The sequence below is a fragment of the Cucurbita pepo genome, chromosome 12, assembly GCF_057944985.1.
Source record: "Cucurbita pepo subsp. pepo isolate OVF chromosome 12, ASM5794498v1, whole genome shotgun sequence".
Taxonomy (NCBI): domain Eukaryota; kingdom Viridiplantae; phylum Streptophyta; class Magnoliopsida; order Cucurbitales; family Cucurbitaceae; genus Cucurbita; species Cucurbita pepo.
The window spans coordinates 11,056,192-11,070,922 of NC_141809.1; the positions used below are offsets into that span (position 1 = coordinate 11,056,192).

Genomic DNA, 14,731 nt, shown 5'->3' on the forward strand with positions numbered 1-14,731 from the left:
TGCTGCTGCTTTAATGAACCAACTGCTATGATAGAAGTGAGAGAGATTATAAGTATTATTAAGTATTAGCGTTCAAATAATGGCATTCTAGTTTCTCCATCATTCCCAATATAACCTAATGTACTTCCTCATTTTCTCTAACCTTCATCTAACTTCTTCTTCTTCTTCTATTGTATTTTCAGGATTCTAATTAATTAAATATTACTTCTTCTACTTCTTATTTTATATTTAATGGTTTTGAAAATTTTAAAATGTAACATAGGTCAACACCTTATTAAATAAAAAATAACTTTATGATCTATTAAATTTAAGCTGTGATAACAATATATATATGAAAATTTAAAATACGAACTATTTAAATTTTAGACATTAAATGGGTATATGCCACATTTTGACGAAATTAAAATTTCTTTTTTAAGTACATATTTGAGATCCTGCCTCATCTAAACCCCTTAGGATAATTGAAGAATATAAAGTATGTTTAGAATGATTACTTAAATTAATAAAAGAAACTATAATTCTTTTTTTTTTCTTTAAATAAAAAGTTTATAATTTAAAATACTTTATTGATATTTGTAATATTTAATTAGTTTTTTTTTTTTTTGTCAAGTATTTCCTTTTTTTCTCAGACAAGATCACCTAACCTCACACCTTGTTCCCCAAACTAGAACTAGAAATGTATATGACCATCATGCCAAGATACATTGTTTGTGATTTGTTCACCTGTCAATATATGTTAAAACCTTGTAAAGTTTAGCTTAAGAACCTATTTAGGTCCAAATTTGTATTAATTTTCAGTTTAATCCTTCAACTTTCAAATATTTATCACAACACGTGCTCCAATGTAATGTCTATTTTTTCTCAGTGATTTATGGACCAATTTTGTGGTGTTATGTCAATTAACAAGAAAGAATTCTAAATCTAAAAACCAATGTGTGAGTCTATTACATGTGGTTTCAAGTATTTATCCATTTAGGCATTGTTCGGTCGTCTTGTTTATGACCATAGCAGAATCATTCACCTTTTGAGTGAAGGCTGCAGCCAATACCCCTTGCCTTCAGCACAAAATCTGAGTCGACAGTTGAAGAAACCATAAGTAATACAGAAATGTAATCAATACTTTTAAGAAATGTGTTATCATGTTAATGCTGGATTCTTGTTCAGAAGAAACAAATGACATTTCCATAGGCTATAAAGTCGAGTTCACCGTGTTCATCGAAAAATACGGGTGTTTTCACTTGCAGATTCCCGAATGAATAATGAACGAACAAACATGGGGAATAGATGTTCTCTCGAAGATACCTTCTTCAAGATGCTGAGTTAGCAATATTACTGCAGAAGAAGGGTTAACGATGTTACCGACTACCTTGGCTACTTCGGCTTTCCATCAATCTTCTCCAAACCATTTTCCCACAGTGAATCAAGGTTAGACTTGCCATTATATATAGCAGAGGGATACCAATTACACAACCTCCAGATGCAAAGTTTACCAGCGTCTGGAAACAAATAGAGAAATATGAATTAGAATTATAATAAAGAAAAGGGGCAAACCAATTTTGACCTCTATCAATTTGAACACTAAAAGCTTTCAATCTTATCAATTTGGACCTAAAGCTTAACCAAGAGTCTGCAATTTTTATCTGTAGTTCAATTTTCACCAGCCCTACTAATTTTAACCAAAAAAAAGAAGTTAAAACTAAAGGTTAACAATATTTGGAGAATGAATTTGTTTAAGGTTTAAAATTAAGATGGCAACACTCATCTAAGTTTGGGGTGCAATTTGATGAAATAGAAAGTTTAAGGTTCGAAAATTTTAAGAAAAAAAATTGATACAACTTTACAAGTTTAGGGGTCAGCTTGATTTTACCTCCCAAAGAAACACTAAACTAAGAAATGATAGATCAGGTGAAATATCAGATCGGATATAATACGAAATAACCAAATAATGGAATTGGCTGGTTGTTTACTAGTTTCTGAAATGCTGGATCAAAGTAAGAGGGTAATACCATGGCCGTGTTATTTGTCTAAATTCAACAATTACTAAATTATATGAAGGCTGAGGAATTCTAAAAAAGCTTCAAAGATTAGGAGGAATAAACATATGATCCACGATGTAGTGATCTTAATGTATGAATTTCAAATACTTGAAGTACAGAACATTTCTTGGGGTGAGTTTAAAGGCAAAACGTGTCGGCTTAAGCTGACAGCTACGAGTGCAAAGGAGAGGACAAGAATGCAATATTGGCAGAATGGAAATAAAGTTTTGAATCATAATGGATATCTTTCAAGAAGATTATTAACAATCAAGAATATTCAAGGCTTCATTAGTAACTATGCTACGACAATGATGTTGAGAACCTTGAGCCTTTTTATGGCAACTACAAATATTTCCAGTAAACTGAACAATTGAATGAAAAGATTTGGCTGGATACCAACCTCTATTAGAAAAAATAATAAATAAATAAATATTAAATAACATATTTAGTCCCTAAACTTAATATTTCTAATAGGTATTCAACTTTCAATAAGTTTGAAGTACAAAGATGGAGAGGATGTGTCACTAGTGAATACAACAATGATGAATACTTGCACATAGATTTTTAAAATTTGTGTTTAAATGATAATTGTAAAATTATTAGAAAATTAGCAAAATATAACCGTCCATGTCATGATTTTTCTTATATAAAAATATAATTTAACTTCATAGGATAGTAAACAACAAATTTTGCTTAAAATTTATTAGGTTTTGAAATCATAGATAAATAGAACAGTCATAAAAAAATGAAGTTACAATATGGTACTAAGTTTAACCAGAAAATGCTAAATTTCTAGATGTGCAATGGAGTTGGAGTTAAAATTGGAATAAAAGATTTTTCTCAACAATCTTTTATATTAATGCCCTTTAGTATATTAGAACAAATGTCTTTAATAAAATGAATATCTAGGAAAAAACACTGAAATACTTAAAAATAAATTAAATAGTTGAAAATGAAAAGAAAAAAAAAAGTATTTTCTTTGATGGAAATAAACAATTATTATTTAAATTTTGCAAAATTGGCATCTAATATAGCTATAATTGTACAGGACAACAAAAAATGTAGAAAAAAATAGCACGCATAAACACAAAGTTCATAACTCCATATATAACAACTTTGCATCCTAAACACGAAATTTCAAACTCAAACCAAAAAACTCTATACATCCCAAACAAAGATTATTTAACTTCACAGACTGAACAACTTTAAACTTAATAACTTCACTTAGCACCCTAAATGGCCACGAGACAAGGTTGATATGACTAGGTTTGACTAGGCAGACACTGGCTGGTTTGGTGCTTCGACAATTAGGGCTCTTTTAGTTGTGAATCTGCCTATTTTCAGTTAATTTCTAGAGCGCCTAAGCTGAAAACTCCACGATCACCGATGATACGCTTACTGGGAAGTAAGGGTGCTAAAGAAAATTTTATTCCCCAGTCCTGGTTGCAGAAATTTAGGCACTCAGGAAAGATTGCAAAGAAGAAACGCTCATAGTCAAGGAGCTCAGTCTCTCAGAGTGCGCTATTAATGCTATAAGGATGAGGAACCCTTGATCAACTACTCATCCATTGTACTTATATGAGGGGTGGCATTTTCTCCGGCAGAATTTTAGCTAGATTTGTTGTTTTCCAGATGATATTCTTGAAGGGTCGTGGTCAAATGAAAGAGATGGGGTTTCATGGAGATGCGCAGATGGCCCTCTTGTTCTTCTCCTTGAGGATTGCACGAAACTATAAATTTTTATACTGACAGCTAGAAACACAAACACAAGGATAATATTTGTGATTTTGAACAAAGTATTCGGCCTCGAAATGGAGTTCTCTTCACAAAATCGTTTGTAATCAAAATTATTCTTGTAAAAGTTAGTTGGGGGATGCAATATTGTAGCTTTTGTTGGTGGCGGTTCTCTCTTTGTCGGCCATTAGGTTGTTTCTTGTTTTTCCCTTTGAAATATGTTCTCTTACTAAAAAAAAAAATAATAAATAAAAAATAAAAAAATCCAAGTAGAAAGGGCTTGATTGTAAAATCTACACGATGAGCACTAAGGTGAAAGCGCTACTTTTCTTCATATAAATAAACTAGACGTGGAAAAAAAAATAACGATCCAGAGTAAGATTGGGGTTTTACCACCATTCCTGCGGCAAGATGGATGACTGGAACAAAATACTGGTCCACTTTCTTCCCCTCTGAATATCCATTGAATGCAATGACCATAGAGAAAGTATGGATAGTGACAAATGCAAGAGCAATGATAGCTGCAGGGTTATCAGCAAAATACTGCTAGATAAGTCGTCTTCAGTGAAAACGTTAAGTGAAAAAAAGTAGAATAATAGTGATCCATTTGCAACTCTTAAAATGTTCAAGAAATTAACGATCAGAAATATGCCATGGGAACAAATGAACTCTCAGAATAGCTGGAATCGAATGCAAGGCTTTTTGAAAAGTAGAGAATGACAATAATGACCTAATTTTTTGGACAATATATAGCTCACAGCGGTATACAAAGTATTTACACAAATAATATGAGTAAGAACTCACCAGAGACGAGAAAAAATGGTAGCTGGGAGCACCGATCAACAAAGTAAGTGGCTGGACCAAATGATGGTGTTAGAAGGCTAAGACAGAAAAACACGGCATGAGCTACACCATGACCTAAACCCCCAGCTGCAAGCAATTAAGAAGTGCACGTTAGAGCTCATGTAAGATTAGAAAATGAAGACGGTTGGGAAACTTGGTAAAATGCTAAAATCACTGGGCCCTCAGTCCACAAATTATTGTCTTTTCAAGGTAGGGGAGAGCAATTATAAATGTCATTCAACTTTAGGACATTTGACTGTGCAGTTAGTCTGATTACCTCCAATACAGAGACAACTCTTGTCTGCCTCACTCAATAAGACGCTTGAGTAAGGCTGCAACTTTTAGGAAGGTCTTTTTTTCAATGTGCTCGGTGTCTAAATCTAAGTTTCCACAATTAGAATTCTTGTCAGAATTTAAGATTCCATATTTTTTAAAATCAGGCTGTAACTTTACAGTCGGGAGAAGTAATACTATTGTCATCACCCAAAGAAATGTTTCTATTGATCTTCATCCCCCTGTAGCATTCTGAGTAAAGGGGCTCTCACGACACAACTGTATACTGGTGCATTGTTCTTCTGCAGTGTGCATATAGACCAAATGTTTTCAGATAGGGTTTGTCTTTGCATGTAACTTGGTCTGTGGGGATGGTTTGAGTTATTAGTTACCTTTTAGAGGTTGGCTGTTCAGTAAGATCTGGTGGAGTAGGCTGTTCGGTTATTGCATGGAGTATTTGGTTGGAGCAAATCACAAGGATGTTTGAAGATGTTTCTTGCAAATAAGTGACTTGGAGCATCGCACACCTTAAACCTAAGTGATTTGGGTTGAATTTATTTCTCGATTAAGTTCCGTCTTCAGCTTCCTTTAATAAGAGAATTGGGAATGGAGATTATATTGGTTCTTTCTCTTGCATATTTTCTTGTATTTTGAAGCAGGACTTACCATTCTGCCTCATGATTTTTCTCATTTTGCATGGTTTTAAATTATTAAGGAAGAACGTACTACCAAAGTTTTAAAATCTTGCTATATAGAAACTAATTGTAATGAAACCAAAGGTTATAAGTTAAATCATGGGTGATCAAAGTTTACCTAGAGCAATCTGCATCTTATCTGTCAAATATAGACGCGGCTTTGAAACTCTGTCAGCGAAAGCATCTAACATGTCTTCTAATTTCCTATAAAATTCAATAGCAGAGACATTGTAGGTATATCATTGTTTATAGCTAAACAATTATAAACTCTATAGGAAACTGTTACTTTAGTTTAGAATCTAATTGATAGTACACGTATATTATAAAAGAAAAAAAAATTCAATGAAAATTTTCAAGTAGCAGACACGAAGGGTACGAAAAATAGCCAAAAGTGAGCAGGCTGCAATATTTCAGAAAGATATTAGTACTTGTAAGAGGACTCCAATTAGTAACCTACAGACATGGAAGGAAAAGAAAAATGATCCTGGATTGTGGATTGCTACTCCCCCAATAAGATAAAACCTAATAGTAAGGCCAAATAGATCTACCAATTCTAGGAGAGTTGGGCAGTTCTAATTTAAAATCTAGAATGAATAAGAAAATGATTGTGTTTTGATTTCTTTGTAGACACTAGTAAATGTAAATATGGAGATTAAAAAATATGTGCATATATATATGTATTAACTAATTCATTCTTTTTTTTTTTTTTTTTTTTTTTTTTTATCTCCGAGAGAAAAAAAAATCTACATAAAAAAGGGCCAATATAAGAATAACTCAGCAGTTAAGATATCTCAGTCTCTAAGGGGTCCATACTCCACCTCACATATGATATAATATTCTAAAAATAAAAGGTGATAATAAAAAGGACTGTAACCGTAAGCATTAACAATAGAACAAAAAATTAAAAGATGTACAATAATGGCTGTTCAACCTAAACACTGAACTAATGGAAAAATTTAATCAATGAATCCATCACTTATCTATCGAAGTCAAAAGGCACCCTTTTTCCAATTTTGGCCTAATTTTCCACTAAAAGAGTATCAATATATCACATATTAATCATCTAATAAAACCTAAAGATAACTCCTTCATAGCTTAGTGAAAAAACCTTGAACTCTGTCTTGATATATACTAGTATGTGTAATATGTTTGTTCAATGGTAAGAAGGCTTGAATGTTCGGTGATCAGTTGGCTATTGGTTAAGTTTTAAGCAGCAGCTCAGGCATAAAAAGCCCAAACATGGTTATCTATAATAATAAACATTTTAGCAATTTCTTCACTGCTTCGTAGACTCTTCCTCTTGATGCATTGACACAAATCATTTAAATTTGAGACTTCCTCAATAAACCCAATCTAACCTACATGTTTTCAATTCCCATAGTCTATAGCAAGTTATTATAACAGATTTTAAACAGTATTCATACTAAGAAGGAGAGGCATCACACCTCAGCACTCAAAGAGGTGCAGGCCATCAAACTTTTTCAAGGTATGTTGCATAACACCTACATTTTAGAAGAACCTTCCTTCTAAATTTTTTTCTAACCTAATTACTAATAATACTACAATTTCCAATGAATACAGCTATTGTTATTACTATTATTATCTTCCTAAAGTGTGACTTTCCTTTCTACTTTAAGCTTCAGCTCCAGATGACAATTGCAAGTACTTAGAGATGATTTTGAATTGTGGGATTCAGCCCTTCAATCCTTACTTCCTAGACTCTCCAAGTGATATTGAGATGTTAATATTAACTCACCTGTAGACTTTCCAGAAAAGAACCCGTAGAGCTTCTTGAAATATGACTGACGTCAATATAAGAATTGCATAAGGCCATAATATTGTTGAGTTCAGTGGAAGAAAGCCCCTCCATAACGCAGACAGCAGTATCAAACTAATGAGCCATAACAGGGTGCTGCACACACGAACAATAATAATCATGAAATATCATCCGATTAAACAAAGTGGCGGCCAACAAAAAGTTCATTTTCAATCAAACTACTCGTGCTCCACCCTCAGATGCCGCTTAGCAACTTCAAAAGAGAATCTAGAGGTTAAATTAAGAATTTAATAGCTAAATTTTGATATTTGTGCCTATATAATTCAAACTTTAACAAGTTTCAATTTCATTCTAAACTTTGAATTGTAATTCTACTTATTCACTGCTATTAACAACACAGTTGACTAGACGATGGCATAAACTGTGTATTGGACAAAAATTAATCGATTCAACACAAAGTTGGGAACAAATTATAGAAATAAACCGGAAATTCGACAAAATAAATTGACAATTGCTACATCTCCTCTTTTCCAAACCAAGTTATCACATCTTTTAATAGACTGTGTCGCATAGAACTAAACTTAAAAGTTTTTAAAATCCAGAAGTCGAGTGGTTAAATTGGCAACCTATCCAACCTAAAAAGCTCGAACAAAATACGTGAAGCTTACTAGCGAAAGAAAATCTATAAACAATAACAAAAAAATTAAAATATAATCTGCAACATCCTTCATTTCCTTTGCCGATTACACAACTCACACAGCTTACCTGCGATCCTAATTGATAGCTAAGAAAGCGAAGGGGAAAATGAACTAGAAAAGGCGCGATCAGAATAGAACAAAAGAAAACGATCAAGCAAAACAATAGCATGAAGACCGAGAGAAGGCCATTATTGAAGATTATTGAGAGGCGGAATGAAAGCAGTATTCAAATTGGAAACGGAGAAGTACCTGGAGAGGAGTGTGAGAATCAAGAAGGGCTTGTGAGCAATGACGGAGATGAAAAGGGAGAGAGAAGGGCCCAACGCTATCAAGGTATAGCCGATCCCTGCTGCTACAGTCATCGCCTTCTTCCTTCGCACCCAGCCCTGCGACCTTTTGTTGGAGACCGATATTCGGATAGTTGAAGGTTGAAGAAAAGCTTCAGTGGCACCGTGTAAATCCAAATCCAAATCAAAATGAATGAATTGTGTACACTTTCCATATATACATACGATTCAACTTTATATTATAACTATTTTTATGGATACACACATTCTATATGCAAAATATGGTATAGTTTTAGACTAAAAATGTTGATTTGTGTAATATTGATGAAACATTATGTGAAACATTTTATATATATATATATATATATATATATATTTTTTTTTTTTTTTTTCTAAAACCACGGCACACGGACCCATATATTTTAAAAAATATTTATGTGTGTGGTTACGTGCATGCGTGCGTGTTGAAAATTTATTTATATCAAGTGGGGAGGTGCAGAGAATTAGACAGTGATAGAAAATATAATCTCATTTTCGGCCCCATTTATCGGGAAGAAATGTTTCTCATTTCGTGTCTGAACCTAGCAAGTTAAATGGACATCTCTAGTTGGCATATAAGAGGACTATGTTCAAGTAAGGACTTAAACAATTTATAGTATATAGATAAGGTTTGTTGTATTGTCCTAACAACATTATTGATATGACCCACTTTATAATGGTTATAAATGACTTTATCAAAATCGTTCGTATAGAAACACGTGAGTGAAGATCCTATACAACAAGTTTGTATAATACTGAACAATGAAATATTTTCCCCATTTTTAAATTTGTTAATTGAGAACATTATTTCATAATATGATTATATGTGACTTGATATTGATCTGAAGTGATTTACGAACTTCTACCCGCAAGAAATGGTCTTTTAATTTGTATGGATGAGAATGAATTTTATAACTGATTTAATATACCTACCATTTTGGAGACTTTCATGAATAGAGAGCAAGGAACATATTTTCACGAGATGGAATTCACTCGTTCATGTATAGAAAAATATGGATAGGTAATTTTCTTAAATTTTGATTTCGAGACATGAACAATGGGGACCCGCCTTCTCGCGGACCCTAAAGAAACTTAGTTTATGGTTGGATCATAAACAAATTGTTCATTAGAAAATTAGTGGTACTTGAAGTGATAGATATAATTACATGGATAAAACGGCTTTTTGACATAGTCATAATTACAAACAATTGAGAACTTGCTTGTAATGATTATATCAATGAACACAACTTCCAACAATGGATAAGAGTGTAACTCCAGGTCTACCGAACATTCAAGACTCTCTCTAATGAAATGATTTGTTCTAGCATGAAACATCGAATTTTCTGCTAGGCGAATCGCACATTGGTTGTCGCAATGAAGTGGTATCGGATAGTCAATTTTCTGGTGTCAATCTTCCATCAAGAGTTTTACCATCTACTTTCCTGAGCTGCTCTAGTCGCTACTTTGTACTCTGCTTCTCTAGCTGACAATGACAATGATAGTCGCTACACTTAATTATTAACAATTATCAGTATTTTGAATTGTCCACGTGTAAGGTTGGAAATAACAATTTCAACTCATTTTTCAATCACTCAAATCAGAGCTAAAACGGAGGAGTTTAAGTTGAAACAAGATACCCGATGTGATATGACAGCAAAATTGACATCATGGATAAATCAAAGTATGACATTAGAACTTTAGAAGAGTTCTAACAAACGGTAGAGTTTTCAATTATTTATAAATAGAAATTCCACTAGAGTTTTTAATTACTTATAAATAGAAATAAAATTGGTAGAGTTTTGAATTACTTATAAATAGAAATAAAATTATTTATACGGTATTTGAGTGGTAAACACAAATCATTACTCACATTATTTTTATTAATATTTACTTAAATAAATAAATAAAAATAAAAAAATGTATATACCTTTTATTTCTCTTTCAAACAACAAATACAAAGATACTATCTTTTACTTTTCCTTCAACCATATAAATAAATATGAAAAAGTCTACCTTAGTTGAATCACTTCTTTCTCACCAACACCACTGTCACTTGAATCTTCAGACACATTAATACTTTAGAAAATGTGTGCAGTTTGCTCTTCCGTTTTCTGTGTTATAATTTCTTCAATATTGTTCAAGTATGTTAATACTTCATTCTCTGAGGGCCACCCTGCTTTCATTGCATCACTCTAATCGTCAGTCATGTGGTTTAAGTATCTTGAATCAATGATTCAATCATCCTCGTAATCGATATGTTCTTCCATCATTGTCATGAGCGCTAGTTTGTCTTCTTTTATGACACATATTGTCTCTACATACCATTCATTTTCCATCTTCGTTTTTGTTGTTGCCACGTTGTTTTCAACACAATTTTTTTTTGGACCAACGATCCCTGAACATGTTAGCTATTTTTCCCGTAATTGTAACAAATACCTCCAAATCTCTTTCCTTAAGAGCTATTGTTGTCGTTCTTATGAGCTCTCTCTAGTTGTGCAGTTTCTTGATGACTTCTTCCTTTTGTCACTATTTTGTATCCACGTTTGGTAGACGATTTATTGTTGCTCTAACTTTCACTTGTGTAGAGTGCTTCTTCTTCACCTCGTAATATGATTTCTCTAATTTGTTTAGTCATGGCTTCTTGACTAGCTAACAAATTTTCAAATTCTAAAAGTGTTGGTTTAGCGGACAATCCTTGTACAACAATAACGAAGCTTTTATATCATGGTCGCAAACCATGGATAATGATTCTCTTCATTCGATATTCTCCATTGGCAGACTTCGGGTCTAGTTCAGTAATCTCCCGACAGATCGACTTGACTTTGTGGAAATATTGAGCAATCGTCATGTCATGTTGTGAAATTGATAACAGCTTGTTCTCCAGAAGTTGTAGCCACGTATCGTTCTTCTTTGAGAAGATCATCATGAACGTGTCACATGCTTCTTTTGGTGTCTTGTCATCCCAAATGTGCTATAACATCTCTTTTTTTTTATTGTGGTTTTCAAGGCAAACATTGCTTTGTCTACTTTGACTCTCCATTTGCGCAAGGCGCTGTTAGAATCCTCCTCTAGCGGCGTAGTTTCATTCCTGCCAACGATCTCCCAAAGGCCATGTTCTTCTAACGAGGACATCATGCATGTTGCCCATGTGTTATAATTGTTGCTGTTGAGTTTCTTAATTCCTCTAACGATTTGGAAATCACTCATCGTGTTGGCTATACCTCAGTAATACCAACAAACTCTTTCGACAAAACTTGCATAATCATAGACTACTCACGACACAAAGAAACTCACTTACTAATAATCTCAAGAAATCGTTTTTGATGTGGAAGATCAGACAGAGCTGCAACCACATAACATACTAATAATTTCAAGAGATCATACAACCTACACTAACCTCGCTATGATACCAGATTGTTAAACACAAATCTTTGTAGGAAACACTCACATTCTTTATAAACACCAATACTAACCTCGCTCTGATACCAGATGGTTAAACACAAATCTTTGTAGGAAACACTCACACTCTTTGTAAAGACCAATCGAGAAGAGATTACAAGACACTCTGTAGAAACTACTGCACTCTTTGCTTTAGATTTCTTAGGATGAAAACGTTGGTAGGTTGGGGAGGTATTTATAGTGGAGGCTAAACAATTTATACCTAAAATAGCTAACCATTTATTCTTAAAATACCCTCCTTCTTTTCATAAAATATCTATATCTTTATTCCTAAAATATCAGGATCATTTTCAAAAAATACATAGAGAATGGGCTCATATAAATATTGGGCTTGACCCTACTATGCTAGTGATGGTATTTTAATAGATATCCTAGTCGAACTCTCCATGCAATAAAACATTCTTCGTATCCATCAACCATAATTTTCAATCTTTATTTACTAGAAGTGCCGGAGAAACATGTTGATAGTGATCTTCGCCACTGGACTAAACGTTTTATCATAGACTAGTCCATATTATTGAGGGAACCCTCGAGCTACAGGTTAAGTCTTGCATCTTTCGATTGATTCATTCGAGAGACACATTATTTCGTAGACCCACTTGCAAGAGATGAGTTTGCTGTCTATTGGTCTTGACACTAGTTCTAAAGTTTGATTTTTCTCCAAGGTTATAATTTCTTCCCCCATTGCTTGCTGTCAAGTTGAGTTTTGTGATGCTTCTTAATTTCGTCTTCTATAATAGCTGTATTGACATACTTTGAATTTGGCTTTTGGATTCTTTCTGACCGTCTAAGTTGTTGAGGTGTCATTTTTTTCACTAAGTTCGCTTGGTCAAGTCACTTCTTGCTCACCAACATAATTGTCACTTGGATCTTTAGGCACATCAACATTTAAGCAAATGTGTATAGTTTGCTATCTCGTTTTGTTGTGGTAAAATTTCTTCAATGTTGTTCAAGTCTGATAATACTTCCTTCTCTGATGGCCACCTTGCTTCTATTGCGCTACTTTGATTGTCAGTCATGTGATTTGAGCATCCTGAATCAATGATCCAGTCATCCTTGCAGTCAACATGCTCTCCCATCATTACCATGAACGCTATCTTGTCTTCTTCTATGACACATATTGTCGTTGTATCCCATTCCTCATCCATATCCATGTTGGAGGATGCCACATCTCTTTCAACAGATTCTTTCTTAGACCAACAATCTTTGGATATGCGACCATTCTTCACTATAACAAATATCTTCAAATCTCTTCCCTTCAGAGCTCTTGTTGTTTTTCCTCTGAGCTCTCCCTGGTTGTGTAGTTCCTTGGTAACTTCTTCTTCTGTCACCATTTTTGTATCCATGTTTGGTAGATGATTTATTGGTACTCTGACTTTCACTTGTGTAGAGTGCTCCTTCTTCACCAGGTAATGTGATTCCTCCCATTTGTTTTGCCATGACTTCTTGACTAGCTAACAAATTTTCAAACTCAATAAGTGATGGTTGAATAGGTCATCCTTGTAAAACAATAACAAAGTTTCTATATTCTAGTCGCAATCCATGGATAATGATCCTTTTCATTCAAGCTTCTCCAATGGCAGACTTTGGGTCTAGTTTAGTAATCTCTCGGCAGATCGACTTGACCTTGTGGAAGTACTGAGCAATTGTCATGTCACGTGAAATTGATAACAACTCATTCTCCAGAAGTTGTAGTCTTGTATCGTTCTTCTCTGAGAACAATATCATGAATGTGTCCCATGCTTCTTTTGCTGTCTTGTCATCTTAAATGTGCTCTAATATATCTTCTTCAATTATGGTATTCAAGGCAAACATTATTTTGTCTACTTTGATTCTCTATTTGTGCAAGGCTTCATTAGAATCCTCCTCAGATGGTGTAGCTTCATTCCCCCAACAACCTCCCAAAGGTCATGTTCTTGTAATTAGGACATCATGCATGCTGTCCACGCGTTGTAGTAGTAGTTGTTGAGTTTCTTGATTCTTCCAACGATTAGGAAATCGCCCATCGTGTTGGTTATACCTCAATAATACCAAACAAACTCCTTTCGACACAAAGCTTGCAGAGTCATGGACTACTCGCGACACAAAGAAACCCACTCACTAATAATCTCAAGAAATTGTTTCTAATGTGGAAGATCAGACAAAACTGCAACCACATAGTATACTAAGAATTCCAAGAGATCAGACAACCTACACCAACCTCGCCCTAATCCCTAATTATTGAATCCAACTTTTTGTGGGATGAGATTACAAGACATTTTGTAGAAACTACCCTCTGTGCTTGAGATTTCTTTTTGGGATGAAAACCTAAATAAGGTGGAGAGGTATATATAGTAGAGGTTAAATAATCTATTTCTAAATTATCTAAATCTTTTTCTTAAATATATATATATGTTTATTCTAAAATACCTGAATCATTTTTTAAAAAAATGTTCATACAATTCTTGGGCTAGACCCTATTGAGCTAGTGATGATATTTTAATATCACGGTAAGTCTTCCTAATCCCTTTTTGTATGAATCATAATGATGTTTTGTGATAGTTTTCCAAATTTTGACTAAAGTGAAACAAACAAACAAACAAACAAATTAGACCTCGGCCCCGGGACAGTTGTTTCCACATAATTTATTTTTTGTTTGAGAATTTCCGTTTTTTGAGCTATAACGTCATCTCTTTGCTTCATCGTCAATAAAGAGTAACAAACATATACATATACTTCAAAATAACTAAGTATACTTGAGCATTACTATAAATTGTTGAACATGTATGCGAGATTTTGAGTATTTTTGAATTATGTTACGAGAACACAAGAAAATGGAAGAATAATGTACATAATAATACAATAGAATAAAATAATAAAATTTTCTAGTGCACGGTAAAATTTACACACA

The 14,731-nt window shown here is 33.6% G+C and overlaps 1 protein-coding gene across 1 annotated transcript; it reads right to left on the bottom strand.

Moving 5' to 3' along the window:
• Positions 1–1,097: 1,097 nt before the first annotated feature.
• LOC111807641 (gamma-secretase subunit APH1-like protein) lies at positions 1,098–8,533 on the bottom strand. Its single transcript, XM_023693443.2, has 6 exons — positions 8,306–8,533; positions 7,338–7,493; positions 5,700–5,785; positions 4,575–4,700; positions 4,164–4,291; positions 1,098–1,496 (listed from the first exon to the last, which is right to left on the bottom strand). The coding sequence occupies exons 1-6, from the start codon at positions 8,416–8,418 to the stop codon at positions 1,356–1,358; spliced, it is 750 nt and encodes a 249-aa protein (XP_023549211.1). The 5' UTR covers positions 8,419–8,533; the 3' UTR covers positions 1,098–1,355.
• Positions 8,534–14,731: the final 6,198 nt, after the last annotated feature.